Here is a 19073-nt window from a genome sequence, read left to right as displayed (position 1 = left end):
TAAACAAACATAAATTTGCAGAGAAACCAACAAGAAAAAATACAGGCTGGACAGAAACATGCAGAAAGGAACACAGTGAAAAAATGAAGAGATATTGGGAAGAAAAGAAGAAGAAACATTGTGCAAAATAAGTTCAAACGCGCTCCACAGTTGGGCACAACGAATCAAAAAAAATACGCACAGGGTATTGTATAAATTCTTCACAGGCAGGGCCTAGACTTTTCTGAGAAACAATTGAACCAATGTAGATATAATGCTTGTTGTGGGTATCCATAGGGTTTGTATCTAAATGAGATATGAATTATATATCGATGATAATTATTTTGGTTTGATAAAAGATATTAAATGCAAGGATGCATTCATTCTTCTTAACAACTATACGTTCTTTATAAAGGAGTATTGTATGGAATAATAGTGATATAGATCAATTTCTGTATATGTAGGCAATGTTTTTTATAGGGTGCCTACATTCATGGGTGTAAGTTTGAAATTACAGCCCAATATATCTGTACAATCCAATCTAGCGCTTCAAACAGGAGGTAGCCCTGCGGTTAACCTCCGAAGCTCTGTAACTGCTTTGCCTCCATTGGTAGTACTGGAGATCACCGGGGAAGCACTGTAATCGTATTATCCGATTCAATCAGCAGGAGGGCCACCTCCTCTTCACAGCACTAGTCGTTAAGGATTTGGTCACGCATCAGCATGGGAACAACGATGCGGGATTCACACATCAGGATACCACTATTCAGAGAGATCTCTGCCAGTTATTGCCAATATGAGATGTGTTCTTCTTGGAATTGAGATTTCTCTGGTCATCCCTTTAAATATCACAAGATGAAGAACAAAGATCCTTACAAAATGCTTCTACTTCTAAGGGCTATACCACTATACCACTCGAAAATGGACTCAGTCCAGCTAAACTGAACTGGGATGTAAGCTGCAGACTTATTTACCCACAGTACCTTGGAAGCTGGAGCCCATGTTGACTGATCGAAACTACATTAGGTAAAGAGATGCGCATCGTATCAAAAGACAGAAAGAATACTTTAATCGTCAACGTGGAGCGTGACCTCTGCGCCAACTCCCAAATGGAACTAAGGATTTTATCTTGAATAGGAAAGAAGAGGGTCAAATCATCATTCTGCATGAAGCTCCAAGATCATACATCGTAAGGACAGATATAGGAGGTGAATACAGATGTAACAGATCCTTCCTTCAGCCCTTACAGAAGTAGTACTCCAATCCTACTTTAGATAATACTTAGGATCTACCAAAGGAAATAACCACCAAATGAAGAGCACACAGACTAGTGACAACTCCAGAAAGTCCAAAATGAGGGAAGTTTTTCACAGAGTTTATCCAGTATAATGCATACATCAGTTCCTGTGTTCATTTTTGCATTTAAGTTCACATTATGAAATGTAACTGTTGTTGTCCATTTGTTAGAATCATATGTCCATCATGACGCGTAAATCCTTCGGAGTTGCTATCAATATGGCTTACAATTTCCTCAAAGTTATCATCATATTCCACAGACCTGACTGTCCTGCAATGAGCCTAATGTCCCTTGATTTTAAAATTTCGGCAAAACAAGTTTTGTGCAGGACACGATGACCGTGGATGTGAATCAAATCCGCAATATAGGCAATGCACAGATTTACTAATGTTGGATGACTTATTATTGTTAGCTGAGCTTATACCAGTCTGCTGTCGAGGATAAGATGGAGTGTAAGTTTTTTCATAGAAACTTTACCAGTAGCTACCGGTACTACTTTTGATGAGGTAGCACCACGCATACTGTCTTCTTGTCTTTATAGTTTCTGACTGTTTGGCCGATTGAGCGGTGATATTTAGAGTTAAATCGTTATTTAACTATAGTTTCCAGAAAGAGTTTTATCGAGTATCCCTATGATGATCTGATCTCTGATAGCATCCTTATAGTTTGCAAAAAAGAAGCAAATTTTGGAAATGGCGTGCAAGTCACTAATAAATTTTTCAACCAACTCACCCTCATGTTGCTTCCTTGTATGAAAAGTGTACCTGTCATAAATGACATATTTTGACAGGATAAAATAAGAGTGAAACTTTTCAATCACAGTATGATATTTTAAGTCACTTTTCTTCTCTAGTAAACCAAAAGAGAGTTAAAAATTGTCTTGGTTTGATCTCCCATTAAATAAATTAGGGAGTTTACCTGCTGTTTTTCTGATTCCTTTATTAAACCTGAATCTTGTCTGAATCTGGTAAACTGTGCTTTCCAAGAGTCCCATTCCTTAAAGGTTCTGGAGCTGGTACTGATAAACTGGAGTGATAGAGTTTGTTTCTCGAGTTGTAGGATTCTTTTTGCTGCCATCATGTAATGTGTCTGGGTTGAATAACCAATCAGATATTAATAAACAACCTGCATTTTTCTAAACACCATCATCTTAACATTTAGAGTACTAGCAATTATTTCCATTCCAAAGAGATCATAGCAATAGCTCAGCAAACTGATATGTGATGTCACAACACAGTTTCCTTGTTGCATTTTTAGCACATGGTGTTTTATTTTGAGAAGGTGCTGACCTATTGACAAATGTGTGCAGTTATCCTCACAGCTCTAAGGACTTTTCTGTTAGGGTTGGCTCCCTTAGCCTTCAAAGATCCCTTTTCTTCCCTCTTCCCCCAATGCAATGGCTAAAACTGATAAATTTCCTTAACTTCTACTCAAATTAACCTGTGCACTTGGGTATCCAATTCTGCTATCCTTCACCATACCGAAGTCCACCTTCTCTGCTAGAGATACTGTTGAGGCCTTCATCTATAATTCTGGGCTAGGGCTCTCCTTATTTATAACCTGGAGAGGGTGTCCCAGTTTTATAAATCCCTTAGGAATAGGATTATCTGTTGGTCAGCAGGTCCCACTGGAAAGTAGTCAAGGCAGCCCTGCACACAAGCGCAAGTCACTAATAAATTTTTCAACCAGCTCACCCTCCTACTGCATCCTTGTATGAAAAGTGTACTTGACGTAAATGGCATTTTTCGACAGGATAAAATAAGAGTCGAACTCTATCTGCTACTTGGGGATGTGCCCTGTAGGAGACAAAGACATCCGAGCAAAACTGAAAGATGTTGTTGACACTGAATGGACATTTGAAATTTTACTCCTCTATGAGAACAAGCTACAAAGTTGTAGAACAATCATAACACTGAAGGCCTGTGAATGAGAGGATAAATAATTCAAGCAATTATTTAAGATCAGTACTTACCTTTGTATCCTAACAGTGCCATCCAAGGAAACTGACCAGCAATAGCATCCTCTCCATCAATTATTTTGTTCTCTACAGACACACCACAGGTATCCATAGGCAGGAGACTTATCTTGTTTGCCAATGCTAGTGGCTGCTGTTTGGGAGGACAGCATACTTGACGGTCTCGATAGCCACAAGGAAATAGAGTATAGGCATTTGCTGTATTGCCCAGGGTGAGACTACAGTTTTCAATCGTAATACACTGTTGAGGGTGCATACAGCTAGCATAACCATGACCTAAAAATAAAACGGTGACTTATCAGTAAGCTGATGAAAGTTGGAATGACTATACGCAAAATGGTTAGAGATGAATTATTGGTTAATACTGAACATTCAAAACTTACAAGGGAACTGTCCATACTGTCATATCGAAATCAACAATGAAATTTGGTAGAGAGGATGAGGGGTCCATAAGAAAGCAATGTACAAAAATTCAGCTGCCATTTCGATCTGTAAGGTCCTGAAACTGATATGGAAATGTCTAATAGAATGGCACACGTTAGCGTATAGCTTCGTGTGGACAGCTCTAGTGACCAGCTGAAGTGAGCAGGTTACCTTGAGCTTTCTGCGCTAGCCAGTTGATACATGTTCCTTTGAAAGAGCCATCATGAATCTGGCTAATGTTCTAGATTATGCCTTACTTTATTTCCATGAAAAAGGTTTCTCCTCTTCTGGTGACATAACTTTGGAAGGAAGGGAGATGGGTCGACATGTGATTGAACTAACCAAAAATCATCCCATGGGTGCCAGCATCGTTTTGGAGTCGTGTCTGGAGAGAAATAGTGACAGTGAGAGTGATAGTGGAAGCAGCAACACCTCATCTGCATTATCTGAAAGAGAAGGCAGCACACCATTGCCAGGAACAAGATATGTTACGGAGCCGATTTTGAGCCCCGAGTCTGATTCCCATCAATCCAGTGAAGAGACACCACAGTCACCTAGCAAATCTACTAGTACAAGCTATGCTTTCGGACCACAGAGGAAAGTGAAACAAACTGTAGATCTTGTGTACAAGAAGAAAGCTCTAAATTTATGTGTGGGAGTTTGAAACTGATCCATTTTTGCATTCTCTCTGACTGTGACTTTTGCTCTCTGAACGTCTAGGAGCATTGTTAGGATATGTTGTTGTATCATCCAGGATATAGATTCTTTGACATGCTCTGTTGGTGAAAAATATCTAATTCCCTCCATGGGAATTTAGAATTTTCCATTAAATGGTAGCACATAGTTGACTGGAAGTGATAACCCTTTTCATTTTAATGTATTTACTACATTTATTGGTGTCGAAATACTTGACTGAATGAACCGACGTAATTTGAATCTTTGACTCTAAATAAAGAAACATTAAGGATATATTGTACTTCGACATCTTTGTAAACATACAGCTGCAGACTACGGCCACGGAAAGGGAAGTATCTTGCTCGTTTTAGCATTGCTACTTACTCCACTTAGAATTTCCACTTTATTTTGGTCCATTTTTAGGAAGAGTACTCTATTTCGTATATTACATTCTTTAGTCAAACACCTATCGTTCATGAGATATTTATTACCACAAGAAATGATAACCTGTTCATTGTTTCGCTTTCATTCACTAACAAAATGACAGAAGCTTCATTAGATAGACTACATAACATGAAACGGAAACGCACTAGGGAAAAGGCAAATGCTACACGATTTATTAATGCTATTAACAGCTTCAGTGACATTACACCGTTGAATGAATATCAATATTACTGAGAGAGATTACAAGAGACACTAAACAAACTTATTAGCATAGATGACGTAATCCACAACCTTCTTTCGGATCAAGAGTTTGAATCTGATATCGAAAAATGTGAGGAGTATACTGACACTGCCAAATGAGCCATACAGCGTGCTACACACAGCATTAATGAAAGTAAAGCCATTTCAACATCTTCTCTCAGTATTAATGCCCCCAACACAGTAACCTCTGCAATACAATATTCAATAAAACTGCCCACTATCAAACTTGAGCCTTTTAACAGTAACATCTAAACATGGTCTCGCTTTTGAGAATAGTTTCAATCATCTGTAGACAAGAATCAGACAGTATCTACAATTGATAAACATGTTTTCTTGAGAGGTTATCTGGAGGGAGAAGCTAAACGTCTCGCTGATGGTATCGCCGTCACTGCAGAAAATTATGAAGAAACCAAAGGAATTTTGCAATATAAATATGGTGATAAAAATAGAATTATACAGACACACTTAGATTTCCTAGATAATCTCAAACCCATTTGATCTATCACTCCTGGTTCCTTAAATTACATGTACATGGAATGCAATCATCGCATACAAGCTCTGAGGGCTCTGGGAGGGAATGCAGAAAACTATGGACGAATTCCTCCACCCAAAATTCTCTGGGTGTTCTCGGAAGACATTTCCCGCCGTTGGATAATTTTCACTAAGAAAGAGAAACTCTCCGAAGGCAATATGTCCAAGTTGATGGAATTTTCGAATGACAAGGTTGAAGGCGATCTCATAGCGAAGAAAATTTGAGGTGATTCACCCACTGAAGAAACATTTTTTCCTACTGCTGCGTTCCATGTCAACACAAAATCAACAAAAAATGTATCAGGTAACAAAAAGATTCTGTGTATTCTGTGTATTCTGTGTATTCTGCGAAAAACGAGGTCACTGGGCCCAAGACTGTAAGCAAATAACAAACATCAAGGACCATACTGAGAACTTAAAACTACATCATGATGCTTTCTGTGCCTTAATCGTGGTCACTCAGTTAAGAGCTGCAGCAAACGTGGAAAAGCTCTCTGCTCTAAATGCAAGCAATCACATAATTATTCAATTTGCCCTATTGAAGATTCACAAACAACCACAGTTAATCAAACTGCCACCCACTTACCTGACTACACGCACTTATAGACGGCACATGTTCAGTTAATTGGACCAACAGGATTGAGTAAAGTAATATGTTGCGTTTTGGACTCTGGCAGTCAATCTAGCTTCATTTGTACATCACTTATCAACTCACTCAAACTTGAAATTGTCACTGAACGAGCTGTCACTATCACTGGATTTGAAATGGCTCAATCAACTTCAGAGAAACGTTGTCAAGTACATCTTCACATTCAAGGACTTATGACAAAAACACAAACATTTATCACTCCTCTCGAAAGTAACAATGTATATTCTGCTCATCTGACTACTCCACATCACTTCACTTGCACACAGTCATATACTATTGTTGGCAAACCCCAGAGATAATTAATCAGATTTGCCCATTGAGAAACTAATCAGAGCCTACCACTATTGGAAACTAATAAAAGACACTCCTCCGATCAGAATCTCTTTGTCATTTATCTTACTTCCATCAATTTTTGGATGGATACTTAGTGGCAACCGATCAGTAATCGTCATTAACAAAGTCAGCGTAAATAAGGTAGAGCTACTCGAAGATTTTACAACACTTGATAACCAAATACATCAGTTTTGGAATCTTGAAAGCATGGGAGTCAAAGATACTGAATTAAGATCAAAATCTTTAAGTACTAGAAACACAGAGATACTCAACGAATTCCATGATTCTTTCTGTGTAGATGACAGTAGACGAGTAGTTGCACTTCCCAAGAAACACAATTCACTTCTTAACGACAATTGGACAAATGTAGAAAACCGCTTCCAAGCACTGACAAGAAAATTCAAGAACATCAGCTACAAAAATATGTACTGCAATGAAATGCTTACTTACATTCTACAGGGCCAAGTTGAGGTGGTTGACACAGATATCATACCAGACTTATCCTACTATCTACCTCACCATGCTGTCAAGAAGAAGAATGGAGATTACACAAACTGGAGAGTTGTGTTTGATGCATCTTCTCATACAAATATGTGCCTATCTTTAAACGATATATTGAAAATAGGACCGAACCTCCTTCCTGAAACACTACCTATATTACTCAGGTTCAGATTGTTCCCATATGCCTTAATAGAGGATGTAAAGCAAGCATTTCTAAAACTATCTTTACACCCCACCGATAGAGATTTGACCAGATTCTTTTGGTATTGCGTGATATCAGACGTTAATGGCCAACCTCAGACTACAAATGATGTTATCACTTATCGTTTCACCAGACTACCTCTTGGACTTTGTTGTAGCCCCTTTCTTCTGTCTGCCACACTCAGAGAATTAGCAAAGTTACATGTTGATTTATGGGTTAGTAACTCAATCTCTACAAGAGTCATGGAAGGCTGTGAATATAGCGCCACATATAAGAACAAAAGTTCTTGGCATTGATTGGAATACCGAGCCTGATGCCTTCTCTCCCATCGCTGGTGATATCTTGATTGGCTATTTAGAAAAACCTAGTACCAAACGTCTAGTGCTTTAGGTTATTTCAAAATTCTATGACCCACTTGGATTGTTCTCACCAGTCTTAATAATTGGCCAATTACTATTCCAAGATACTTGGTACGGAGGTATTAGATGGCTAGAAACACTTTCTTTCGACATTGGTGCAAAATCACAGAGATGAGTTATTTATAAGGTTCAACCTATTCAATACTAATTACGTGTTGTATAGATGTTATTCATAACATTTAACATGGGACCAGTTTCGACATTTAAATGTCATCATCAACCATAAAACAAATCACACACGAATGAGCAAGGACATATTAATTAAAACTGGTATAGTTACACATTAAAATATGTACTTTAAAAGTCTTTATACGTCCATTCACACCATATCTCAAACAAATCATCAAAACTAAAGAGCAACGGCATAATAAAGCTGGCGCAGTGACACACTGAAGTATGTACATAGTCTCTCACTATTCCAAGATTAAAAGAAGGTTCCTTGATATGTATTATTATTTATAAATTTCATTTTCCGTATTGACAGACTCAAAGTATAGATAAGAAATGTGTTTTTCCACCATTCAATACACAATTTATTTTAATATATTAAATATTAATATATATATATATTTATATTTATATAATATAATATATAATATATAATATATATATATATATATATATATAATATATATTTATTTTAATATATTAAAATAAATTGTGTATTGAATGGTGGAAAAACACATTTCTTATCTATACCTTGATATGTAGCCAAAGCATAAAAGTTTTTGTACGCCCATTCACATCCCGTGTTAATTAAACAGCAAAAATCAGAACTGGCGTAGTGACACACTGAGACATTTACATGGTCCTCTCACCAATCCAAGTCAATAGAAGAAATTTTTCTCAGTTCAATTGGAAGGATTTTATAAGCTTAGGAACAGCCATGTTGAGATGTTAACCTTGTGAGAAGGAGGTACAGACTGTTATGTGCGGTAGGTCAGGAGGGGAGAAGGTGGAGGGGGGGGGAGGGGGAGGGGGAGGGGGGGGTCTTGTGAACTGTGTGGTGGGGGTCTGTAATGTGATAGGGTATTGTGTATTGCGCTAAATATTGACCACCTACTCATATCTTTGAATGAATTGGTGCAAAATGGTCATTATGGTGCTCCAATCGCCACCATATTTCAGATATTTCTCTTCCAAGATGGATAGAAGATGTAAATACATGATTTGAGACCTCTACATTACATGTTTTCTGTGATGCATCGGAACGAGCATATGGAGCTGTTATATACCTGCATACGGAATTTAACAATGATACGACAGTGCGACTAGTATGCAGCAAAGCTAGATTAGCACCGGTAAAGAAGATCACTTTACCTCATCTAGAACTGCTTGCAGCATTGGTGGGAGTGAGAATTTTACAATATTTCCATAATGCCAAAAATTATGATATTACAAAGACAACAATGTGGACTGACTCCACTGTTACACTTGGGTAGATTCGCAGCAAACCTCATTGTTGGAAAACATTCGTCTGCAATCACGTTACCGAGATCATCTCATACACTTCACCATCACAGTGGATGCACTGCCCAAGACTTAATAATCTGGCAGATCATTTATCAAGAGGAATTCAAGCCCAAGACATACGTTCGACTGAAACATGGTGGTATGGTCCTACCTGGCTTCGACCTTCACCACAGCACTGGCCTCAAGATTCCACATCTGAGTATAACACACTTCCAGAATTTAGGACAACTACTCATCAAACACTTGCCATTACCATTCAAAATCCCCTTCTTGATATTTCCAAGTACAGTTCCTACTTCAAACTACTCCGAATAATAGGATGGATTTTTCGTTTTGTGAATAACATATGTAACAGAGAAATATATTACGGTGAACTGACAGGTTCTGAAATGGAAACCAGTCGACATTATGTAATTCTTATGGCCCAACAAGAAAGCTTTCTTGAGGAGTATAAAGCTTTACGGGAGCATTTACCACTGCTGAAGACCTCCGCCTAGGAGGTCGACTTCAGTTCACTGAAACATCATTTAATGAGAGACACCCACTCCTTCTTGACGGCAATCACTACGACAACTGTACAAGTGGAAGAACCAATTGGAATCTACATCAAGTAAGCCCCACTGAACACAGGAAATTTATGCATACAAAAAAAAAAAAATCTTGCTTTACAGAAGAAAGAAAACTGAAGCAGAATGTATGCGGTGAAGACCTGCAACTGCGGCTCTTTGAAATTTCAAGAGAGATTTCAAGGGGGCGAACTATTTTAATGCATGTGCTAGTTGGTTGAGTCATTTTAAAAGAAAAAGTACAGAATAAAAAGGAGAAAAATTTGTATCCCGTACGTATCTGCAAGAACAGGACGAAAAAGATAAAGTCGCAAAGAAATTTGTGGAAGCAGTTACAGAGCGATTTTTAGACTACACCCCTTCTTCATTATACAATACTGATCAGAGTGGTTTCTTGTGCGAAATGAAAGCAAACAGGACTCTATCGTTTGTTGGTGAGAACCATACAGAAACAGTTGCACAATCAGTTAGTGCACTTACCCATTTATACAGAATAATGCGTACAATTAGTATGGCCGGTACTCTTTTCCTGAAATTATTCATTGTACTACAGGAGGCAACTGGAACTTTCGGTCCGAGAGTTTCCAAAGAAATGTTTCATACCAGAAATATAATTGTAACAGCCACAAAGTCAGGAAAAATGGGGGAAAGAAAGTATTGGTTTAAAGAATCTTTCTTCCCATATGGGGAAGAGAAGTGTTTGCTACTGCTAGATTCCTGGACTAAAAAATATCGGAATGTCATCCTCTTATCAATGATGCATGATTCTTATGAGATTGATGATGCTTCCGGAGACCTAAAGAAAATCTTACCAAAGGCAGAGTGGATGTTGTTGATAGCATGAAGCCTCAGTACTCAGTTGCAAGAATCTCATTTTGTAGGCCTCTTAGAATATTTTTTCTCTTCTTGGCATTGGTGGGATAAATTCAAAATCATTCTGAATTGCAATACTGGAGAAAAGCTCTCAGGAAGAAAATTCCTAAAAACCTTGGGTCTAGATCTCATAAAGACACACATGACCTTAAGAGCCCGATACAACAGCCTGAAAAACTATCTGTAGCTTAAAATTAGGAAGTATCTTGGAATTGAAAATGGGGCGTCAGCACCATCGTAGCATGTGAGAAAGAAATAAAATAGATTCTTGACTGTCAGATATGTAAAATGATCACCCATTTGTGGAGAGCACATGTCATCTGTCATATGTACAATGGCAACAATGGGGCAGCCATAGAAAATAGCAAATCTGAATGAGACAGCTGATCTTACAGAAATGGGACTTTGAGAAACTACTGATGTGTTTGAACTGTCAGTTTTTAGAAGTATGAAATGTTTGTTTGTAGTTCAGTACTATTGTTTATATTAATAAATTGGTAGTTTTCCTTCTTTTTCCTTGTATGTTATAAGCTCAATATAATATGAAATTGGTAAGAAATTAATATTTACATACTTTCTTGAAAAGGAAAGGTGTGTTGTATTAAACACTTAATAAAAATAAATGAAAAAATAAAATTAACACAGTAAAAATACCTGCCCCCCCCAAAAAAAAACACTGGTAACAAAGTAAAAATAGTTTATAAAAGTTAAGAAAACCACACCATATACGACAGGTGAGCACCGTGCTCATACTCGACCATCCACGTCTATCTGGGACGCTCGACCAACAATGGGTTAATGTGCTGTTGTACGAGGGGTATCAAATATAAATGGGACTTTATTTTTTATTTAAATTCATTTATTGAAAAACACAAGGCAAGTACAATTTATTTTTCCACATAAGTCCTGCTTTGGAAATGCATTTGTCCCAGCGTATGGACAGCTTTTTGATGCCCTCATCATAAAAAGAACAGGGTCGTGTCACCAGCCAGTTGCGCACAAAGTCTTCCACACTCTCGTCATCTTCAAATTGTTGCCCTCCTAGAGCTAGTTTAAGCGGTCTGAACAAATGGAAATTGCAGGGCGATAAGTCCTAGCTGTAAGGAGGATGATCAAGTGTAGTCCAGTACATTTCCTGTAGCTTGGAGACAGTTAGAGCTTCAGTATGGGGCCGTGTATTGTCGTGGAGGAGGAGGATCTGTCGAATCGGTTGGTCTTATCTTTTGCAGTGATATGCAACCCTCACCTTGTTCAACTGCTTGCAGTAGTAAGCAGCATTGGTTTTACGTCACTCATGCAAAAAAATCAATCAGCAAAATGCTTCACCGATTGAAAAAAATGGTTGCAAGAACCTTGCCAGCTGACAGTCGAGTGTTGGCTTTCAATGGTGCTACCTCCCCCTTCCTCCGCCACTCCTTACTGGCTTGTTTGGGAGTGTAGTGGTGGACCCATGTTTCGTCGCAGGTGATGATCCAACTCAAACCTTTTTGTAAGCCTCTGACAGACCTCCAAACGTCTCAACTTCATATTTTCAGTCAAAAGCCGAGGGACCCATCTGGAACACACTTTACGGAACTGTAGATCATTTGTGATGATTGCCTGACAGCTCCCATAACTGATTCCGACTTGTTCTGCAATTTCTGATACTGTCGCCCATCGATCATCATCAATAACGTCTTTAACCGCACAATGCTGGTCCGAGGATGGCAATTGTGTTACTGATTTTTCACAAGTTCTCGTCCTTCCTTGAACTTTTTATGCCAGGCAAACACACGCGTCCTTGACAATGTTTGATCACCGATCTGTGCAGTCAATCTCTGGCAAATTTCCGCTGCTGTAACTCCTTCACGAGCAAGAAATTAATTATGAGTTGCGCAGTGGAGGGGTGCATCTGTTGCTCCGACATCATGAGCGTTACTGATGAAACGGCAGGAAAATGTCTAACAGCACGCTCTTTCCACTCCTAACGGTCCCACCTAAGCATAGCAGAAGCACGGGGCCAGTCCTACCAACTGTTAATGTTCAGGAACAAAAATCCCGTTTATATTTGACCGACCTTCGTATAACAAACCTCCTATCCGCACTCGATGCACAATTTACAAAATAAAACGCCCAACTGTTGTAAACACATCTTTTCCAAATTCATTCGGAAGCTGAATTAAAAATCCAATTTGTGATGGTTTCTCTTTTGGTATTTTTCTTGCACAGAACTACTTGGTTGCTTTACGTCGCACCGACATAGATAGGTCTTATGGTGACGGTGGGATAGGCAAGGCCTAGGAATTGGAAGGAAGCAGCCGTGGCATTAAATAAGGTACAGCCCCGGCATTTGCCTGGTGTGAAAATGGGAAACCACGGAAAACCATCTTCAGGGCTGCCGACACTGGGGCTCGAACCTCCTATCTCCTGATTACTGGATACTGGCCCCACTTAAGCAACTGCAGCTATCGACTGGCTGTAGGGTGGGGACGAAGGCTGGTGCATTCCTTGAGCTATAGAAACATGTTAGGAAATACTCTCCTAATTATCAGAGTTCTGTAATGTGTTCCTGCACGTATCTTGGAAGCATGACTCACAGGTATAAATCCTTTCCTTACCCTTTCTTAGTCACCAGCAACTGCTGGTCTGTTTGCTTAGTCATGAAAGACATTTAGCCAATTTTACCATATGTAAGAAAAATTGATATTTGTTAATGCTCTCACTTGTGGACTTGTGTCAGTCTGGTAATCAGGAATACATACATAAATTCAAAAATATATTTTAAATTATCTAAAAATTCTTTAAAATGCTATATATTGACTAATTCCATAATTTTTGTCTGTCTGTCTGTCTGTCTGTCTGTCTGTCTGTCTGTCTGTCTGTCTGTCTGTCTGTCTGTCTGTCTGTATGTATGTATGTACACGCATCACGAGAAAACAGCTGAAGAGAATTTAATGAAAGTCGGTATGTGAAGTCGGGAGATGAGCCACTACAATCTAGGCTATAAATCATTTTACTCATGCTGAGATATTCATAAATTTGTATTTTTGTTGCCAAGACCATATCAACAGCGAGCCACGAGAAAATGGGTTAGCAGAATTTAATGAAAGTCGGTATATAGAGTCGAGGAATGAGAAACTACAATCTAAGTTACAAACAATTTTATTCACCCTGGATGAAATTATAGTTTAGGGGAAGGTGCCTAAAATTTAATATTTAAGTACCTATGTTATTGGTCCTATCAAAGAGTTCTACGTAACAAAAGTTCTAGAGAATACAATTTCCGACCATTTATGTTTTATTCAGCTTTACCGTACCGACTATGATAAGAGTGGTATTTCAGAGTCGGAAGAAAACTAAATGTGAAGGCCTTTTTTTTTCTTTTTTTTTTCTATTGGCTTTACGTCGCAAGGCCATGGCCTTAATTAAGGTACAGCCCCACCATTTGCTTGGTGTGAAAATGGGAAACCACAGAAAACCATCTTCAGGGCTGCCGACAGTGGGGTTCGAACCAACTATCTCCCAAATACTGAAATGTGAAGGCCTACAATATTGAAAGCACATAACATTGATCAACAATAACATTGGAGCAAGAATTGCTCTTTGACACTGGCATACATGATCGGTGAAATGCTGTGCCGACATATGTTAGAAATTTCAGATCTCTGCGTGCCATAGATTTGGCTGGGCATCACACACATACACAACAGACAAACACTTCCGGATATCACAGAATGAACGAAAATTGTTTCCTCTGCCATACACACAAATACTTCCGGGTATTATGGTCTGAATATGGCACCCCCTGTTGGGAACTGAGAATGGCTTCCTATGCCATGGATTTAAACAGGCTCCTTGACTTGTATACCTATCTTATGTATGTTGCCTAGCAATAATGAACCTATTGCATTTAATCCTGGTGACAGCACATTGGATTGTCATATCCCAATGTAGGACCACTCATTTTAAGTCTCTAACAGATAGGTAAGATGCACTCAATAAAGTCAACAGTTATTATGTTGTGCATTGTGAGGGATGAGAGAAATGCACATTGCTGCCAATGGTTTCTTAAAATTATGCTACATACCGATCGATACATTAGTGCCACCCTGCAACAGAATTAGCTTACAGTACATAACAGCAATGTTTATATGAAAGACAAGAACATGTTTTCTAAGACATGTTACAAGTGAACCATGTAGTGCGAGTGGAATGTATTTTTTTTTAAGACTTTATTTGTAGAATATGGTATGATGTTTTATTTTTAGTGACCTAACCTGTACTGTATAATATTATAACATAGGCATTTGTAAATAGTAGAATTCTGTTCTATATTTCCTGGAAGGATCCAGAAAGTTATATGAATTATGGAACAGGGTGTGTTGTTTTGTGGGTAATGTATTCTAGAAAATATTTCTGACTGTTCTGAAAATATTTCTGACTGTTCTGGAAATACGACATTCGCGATCAGGCGTATTCTAGAATGTTAGTCAAAGTTCGCGATCGAAAGTAAGGGTGTGATTGGTGAGTCTAGGTGGCGATAGGGAACTCGTGCACGCTGATTGGCTGCCTCCAAGGCCGGAATTTCCTATATATAGTGAGCGAGGTAGTGTTCGAATTAATTCGGTATCCTGAATTCTGTCGGTCTTGGTCTATCTGTCTGCGAGCAGCCTATCTGGTTGACGTCTCCCAGTTTCCGGGATGGCACTCTCCTCGGGTAAGCACTCTTGAATTGCATTCCTGCTAAAATTTCCGTAATGTTACGATTTGCTTTTCATACAGGAGTGTGCCCTAACCTCGCCTAGATTCACCAAATTAGTTACTTATGACGCCTTAGTTTTTCGGCTGGGCTTACCTGTTCGTTTCAGAGGCATTCCTATTTCTTGTTTCACTAAAATATGTAGATTGTAGTTCTGTATCACTTGAGGTACGCTAGATTTTGGATAACCTGTTTCACATCACTGTAAATTTGCATTGTACAACTGCATTGGTAACTAGATGTATAGTTGATTTGAAATTTGAATTTATACCACTACGAAATAAGCTATGTATATCACTGAACTTATAGCTCGTAACTTGGAATTGTGTTGGAATGTATTTGTAAAATTATTTTGTAAATAATATTTTTCAAATCTAAGGATCACGCCATTTATTTCGGAATCCGCTATCTAAGCCATTTCCATGCCTTTGGTAGGTTCCCAGCCCTTTTCACCTTCCCGGTTCGTTGTTCACTAGTTGGTCCCACTGATATTTACGTACATGTTTTGGTTGGAGATCCGCGTAATGCCAGCTAATGTTTTTCCGAGTGTGTAGTGATTTCTTATATGGTGTAGTTTACTCTTACCTTCCCTTTTAACTCTGTTTGTGCCTTATTTGGTGTTACCACTGTAATAGAGGTAACACACATATTAATGCACTGTGGCTATGGAGTCAAGCTTTGTATTTAGGAGAATAGTGGGTATGAACCCCACCGTCAGCTGTCCTATGGTTTTTCATTTTTGCATCCGGACAAATGCTGGGACAATTCCTATTCATAGGTCACAGCTGATTCCTTCCACCTCCTTACCCAATTTCATTCACCCTCATTCATTTCATCTTCATTAGGTTGGCATCAGAAACAGCATCTGGCCATAAAAACATGCCATAAATTTCATCTCACCCGATGATTTAGGGCAGTCGCCCAGGTGGCAGATTCCCTATCTGATGTTTTACTAGCCTTAAATGATTGCAAAGAAATTGGAAATTTATTGAATATCTCCCATGGTAAGTTATTCCAGTCCCTAACTCCCCTTCCTATAAATGAATATTTGCCCCAATTTGTCCTCTTGAATTCCAACTTTATCTTCATATTGTAATCTTTCCTACTTTTAAAGATACCACTCAAGGTTATTTGTCTACTAATGTCATTCCATGCAGTCTCTCCACTGACAGCTTGGAATATACCACTTATGATGTAGATGTTGATTCCCATAGGGAACCTAAAATATTTGTCCTGAATGAGTAAATTCATAATACCAATATAATGGTCCGTTATTGGACATTATAAATTTTCCAGCTAACTCATTCTTGGTTGCCTGCGTTTCGCCCTCGTGTGCTAAGTTAGGCTCGTCAGTTGGGACTTAGCACACCATCCAAGACGCAAGGCTAGTGCATACCGTGGAGGCCACTGCATAGGCTATTTGAAGCCACCAGCAGTGCCAATGCACTATGAGAGCTAAGTCTCACTTCCAAAAATAGATGCCTGCCTGGCCATCAAATGATGTAGATGTTGATTCCCATAGGGAACCTAAAATATTTGTCCTGAATGAGTAAATTTATAATACCAATATAATGGTCCGTTATTGGACATTATAAATTTTCCAGCTAACTCATTCTTGGTTGCCTGCGTTTCGCCCTCGTGTGCTAAGTTAGGCTCGTCAGTTGGGACTTAGCACACCACCCAAGACGCAAGGCTAGTGCATACCGTGGAGGTTGCTGCTGCTGAGGTTATTTCATTCCTGTCCTTTGACAGCTAAACTAGTAGCTCTTTGGCCTTTGATTTTTGATTTATTGATACTTTGGCTTTAAACGTGATTGTATGTGTTGTACATACGTCATTATTTATTGTTGATTTGGCGCAGAGATCGCCGGACCACCAAGGGGAACCAACCCACGGAGAGGACCCGCACCACACCCCCCCATAGTCTTCCCCCGCTAGACCCCGTTTATTGAATTCTTTCTTTGTACATTTATGTTTACATATATTTACATTTGGTAATTGTTTCCTTGAGCTTCTTCTTTGGTTAGAGTCTTTAAGTCCTTCTTGCTGATCGTATTCACTACATATGTATCAATTTACAATAATTACATATCAAGCACAAGTTATATATTTTACACATTTTTAAAGGTAAATTTGTTGTTTCGTGGAGCCTTTTGCTTGGCTGTTGTTTTTAGGTCCATTTTGTTTTGTATTGTAACATATGTGTTAGGTAATACGATCCATTTTGTATTTCACAGGTTACATTATTTAATATTTATTTATACAGTGGTTTATACTACTTAGTACGTCTCTTGCGGGGTATGGTCTGTCTTGTCTTGGTGTTATTTGTTTGTTTATAAACATCTGTGGTAGTACTACTAGTCACATGTTTGTTTGGAATGTCATTCATAGTCGTGGTGGTCACTGTGTTAATGGGTCAGTCAGTGTTGTCAACAATGCGGTAGTAGTAACTGTGTGTCCATTGATGGTTTGGTCTCGTCTTGTGGCGGTTTATATTTTGAATTCTTATCTTTGCATAGGATGGAAATAGAATATTTTAGTAAATTAATAGTAATAATAATAATAACAGTAATTTAATAATGATAATGATAATTATGTTAACTAAATGTTTATGTTGTCCGTTTGGATATTATTATTGCTATCCAGGGAAGTAGTGATAATTTTGATTAATAGCCATAGTATGATAATAATAATAATATTTTGAAAAACGATAATAGTAATAAACTTTTAGTAATGATAGTGGTGATTGTGATATTATTCATTTTCACGTATATAATTTGAAACTCTCATATGGTAAATTCACTGAAATTTTTCACTATCGTTGAGAATTACTAGAGATTTCACTTCACTTCACCTTCACTTGTTATCTGTGACAGCACTTGTGGTGCCTAAGTCGGCCGGTACACTATTCTGGTGATGTGCCACCGTGGTCAGGAGCATCCTTTCAATTATGATATGCGATTGTTGAGACTTTGTGGCGGTGATGTATGCACTAGCCTTGCATCTTGGGTGGTGTGCTAAGTCCCAACTGATGAGCCTAACTTAGCACATGAGGGCGAAACGCAGGCAACCAAGAATGAGTTAGCTGGAAAATTTATAATGTCCAATAACAGACCATTATATTGGTATTATAAATTTACTCATTCAGGACAAATATTTTAGGTTCCCTATGGGAATCAACATCTACATCATTTGATGGCCAGGCAGGTATCTATTTTTGGAAGTGAGACATAGCTCTCATAGTGCATTGGCACTGCTGGTGGCTTCAAATAGCCTATGCAGTGGCCTCCACGGTATGCACTAGCCTTGCGTCTTGGGTGGTGTGCTAAGTCCCAACTGACGAGCCTAACTTAGCACACGAGGGCGAAACGCAGGCAACCAAGAATGAGTTAGCTGGAAAATTTATAATGTCCAATAACAGACCATTATATTGGTATTATATACCACTTAGTCGAGCAGCTCATCTCCCTTCTCCCAAGTCTTCCCAGCCCAAACTTTACAACATTTTTGTAATGCTAGTCTTTTGTCAGAAACACCCATAACAAATCAAGCTGCTTTTCTTTGGATTATTTCCATTTCTTGAACCAAGTAATACTGGTGAGGGTCCCATATACTGGAACCATACTCTAGTTGGGGTCTTACCATAGACCTATATTCCCTCTCCTTTATTATTATTAATTTTGTTTTACAAGTTGCTTGGATAGAGTACACACAACAGAAACACATAGGGCCAA

At 38.6% G+C, this 19073-nt stretch overlaps 1 protein-coding gene across 3 annotated transcripts in view; it reads right to left on the bottom strand.

The window, feature by feature from the left end:
- The window catches only part of LOC136886599 (serine protease easter), a 132918-nt gene that overhangs the window by 79327 nt on the left and 34518 nt on the right, over nucleotides 1-19073 (bottom strand). For all 3 annotated transcript variants that reach the window (XM_067159415.2, XM_067159422.2, XM_067159407.2), the window contains one exon: nucleotides 3249-3527. In XM_067159415.2, coding sequence (XP_067015516.1) covers nucleotides 3249-3527 — 279 coding nt within the window. The remainder of the gene's footprint in view (nucleotides 1-3248; nucleotides 3528-19073) is intronic.

This window comes from Anabrus simplex, chromosome 1 (genome assembly GCF_040414725.1).
Source record: "Anabrus simplex isolate iqAnaSimp1 chromosome 1, ASM4041472v1, whole genome shotgun sequence".
NCBI classification, from domain to species: Eukaryota; Metazoa; Arthropoda; class Insecta; order Orthoptera; family Tettigoniidae; genus Anabrus; species Anabrus simplex.
Note: the sequence above shows the minus strand (reverse complement) of the source record. Positions and strands in the feature narration are given on the sequence as shown.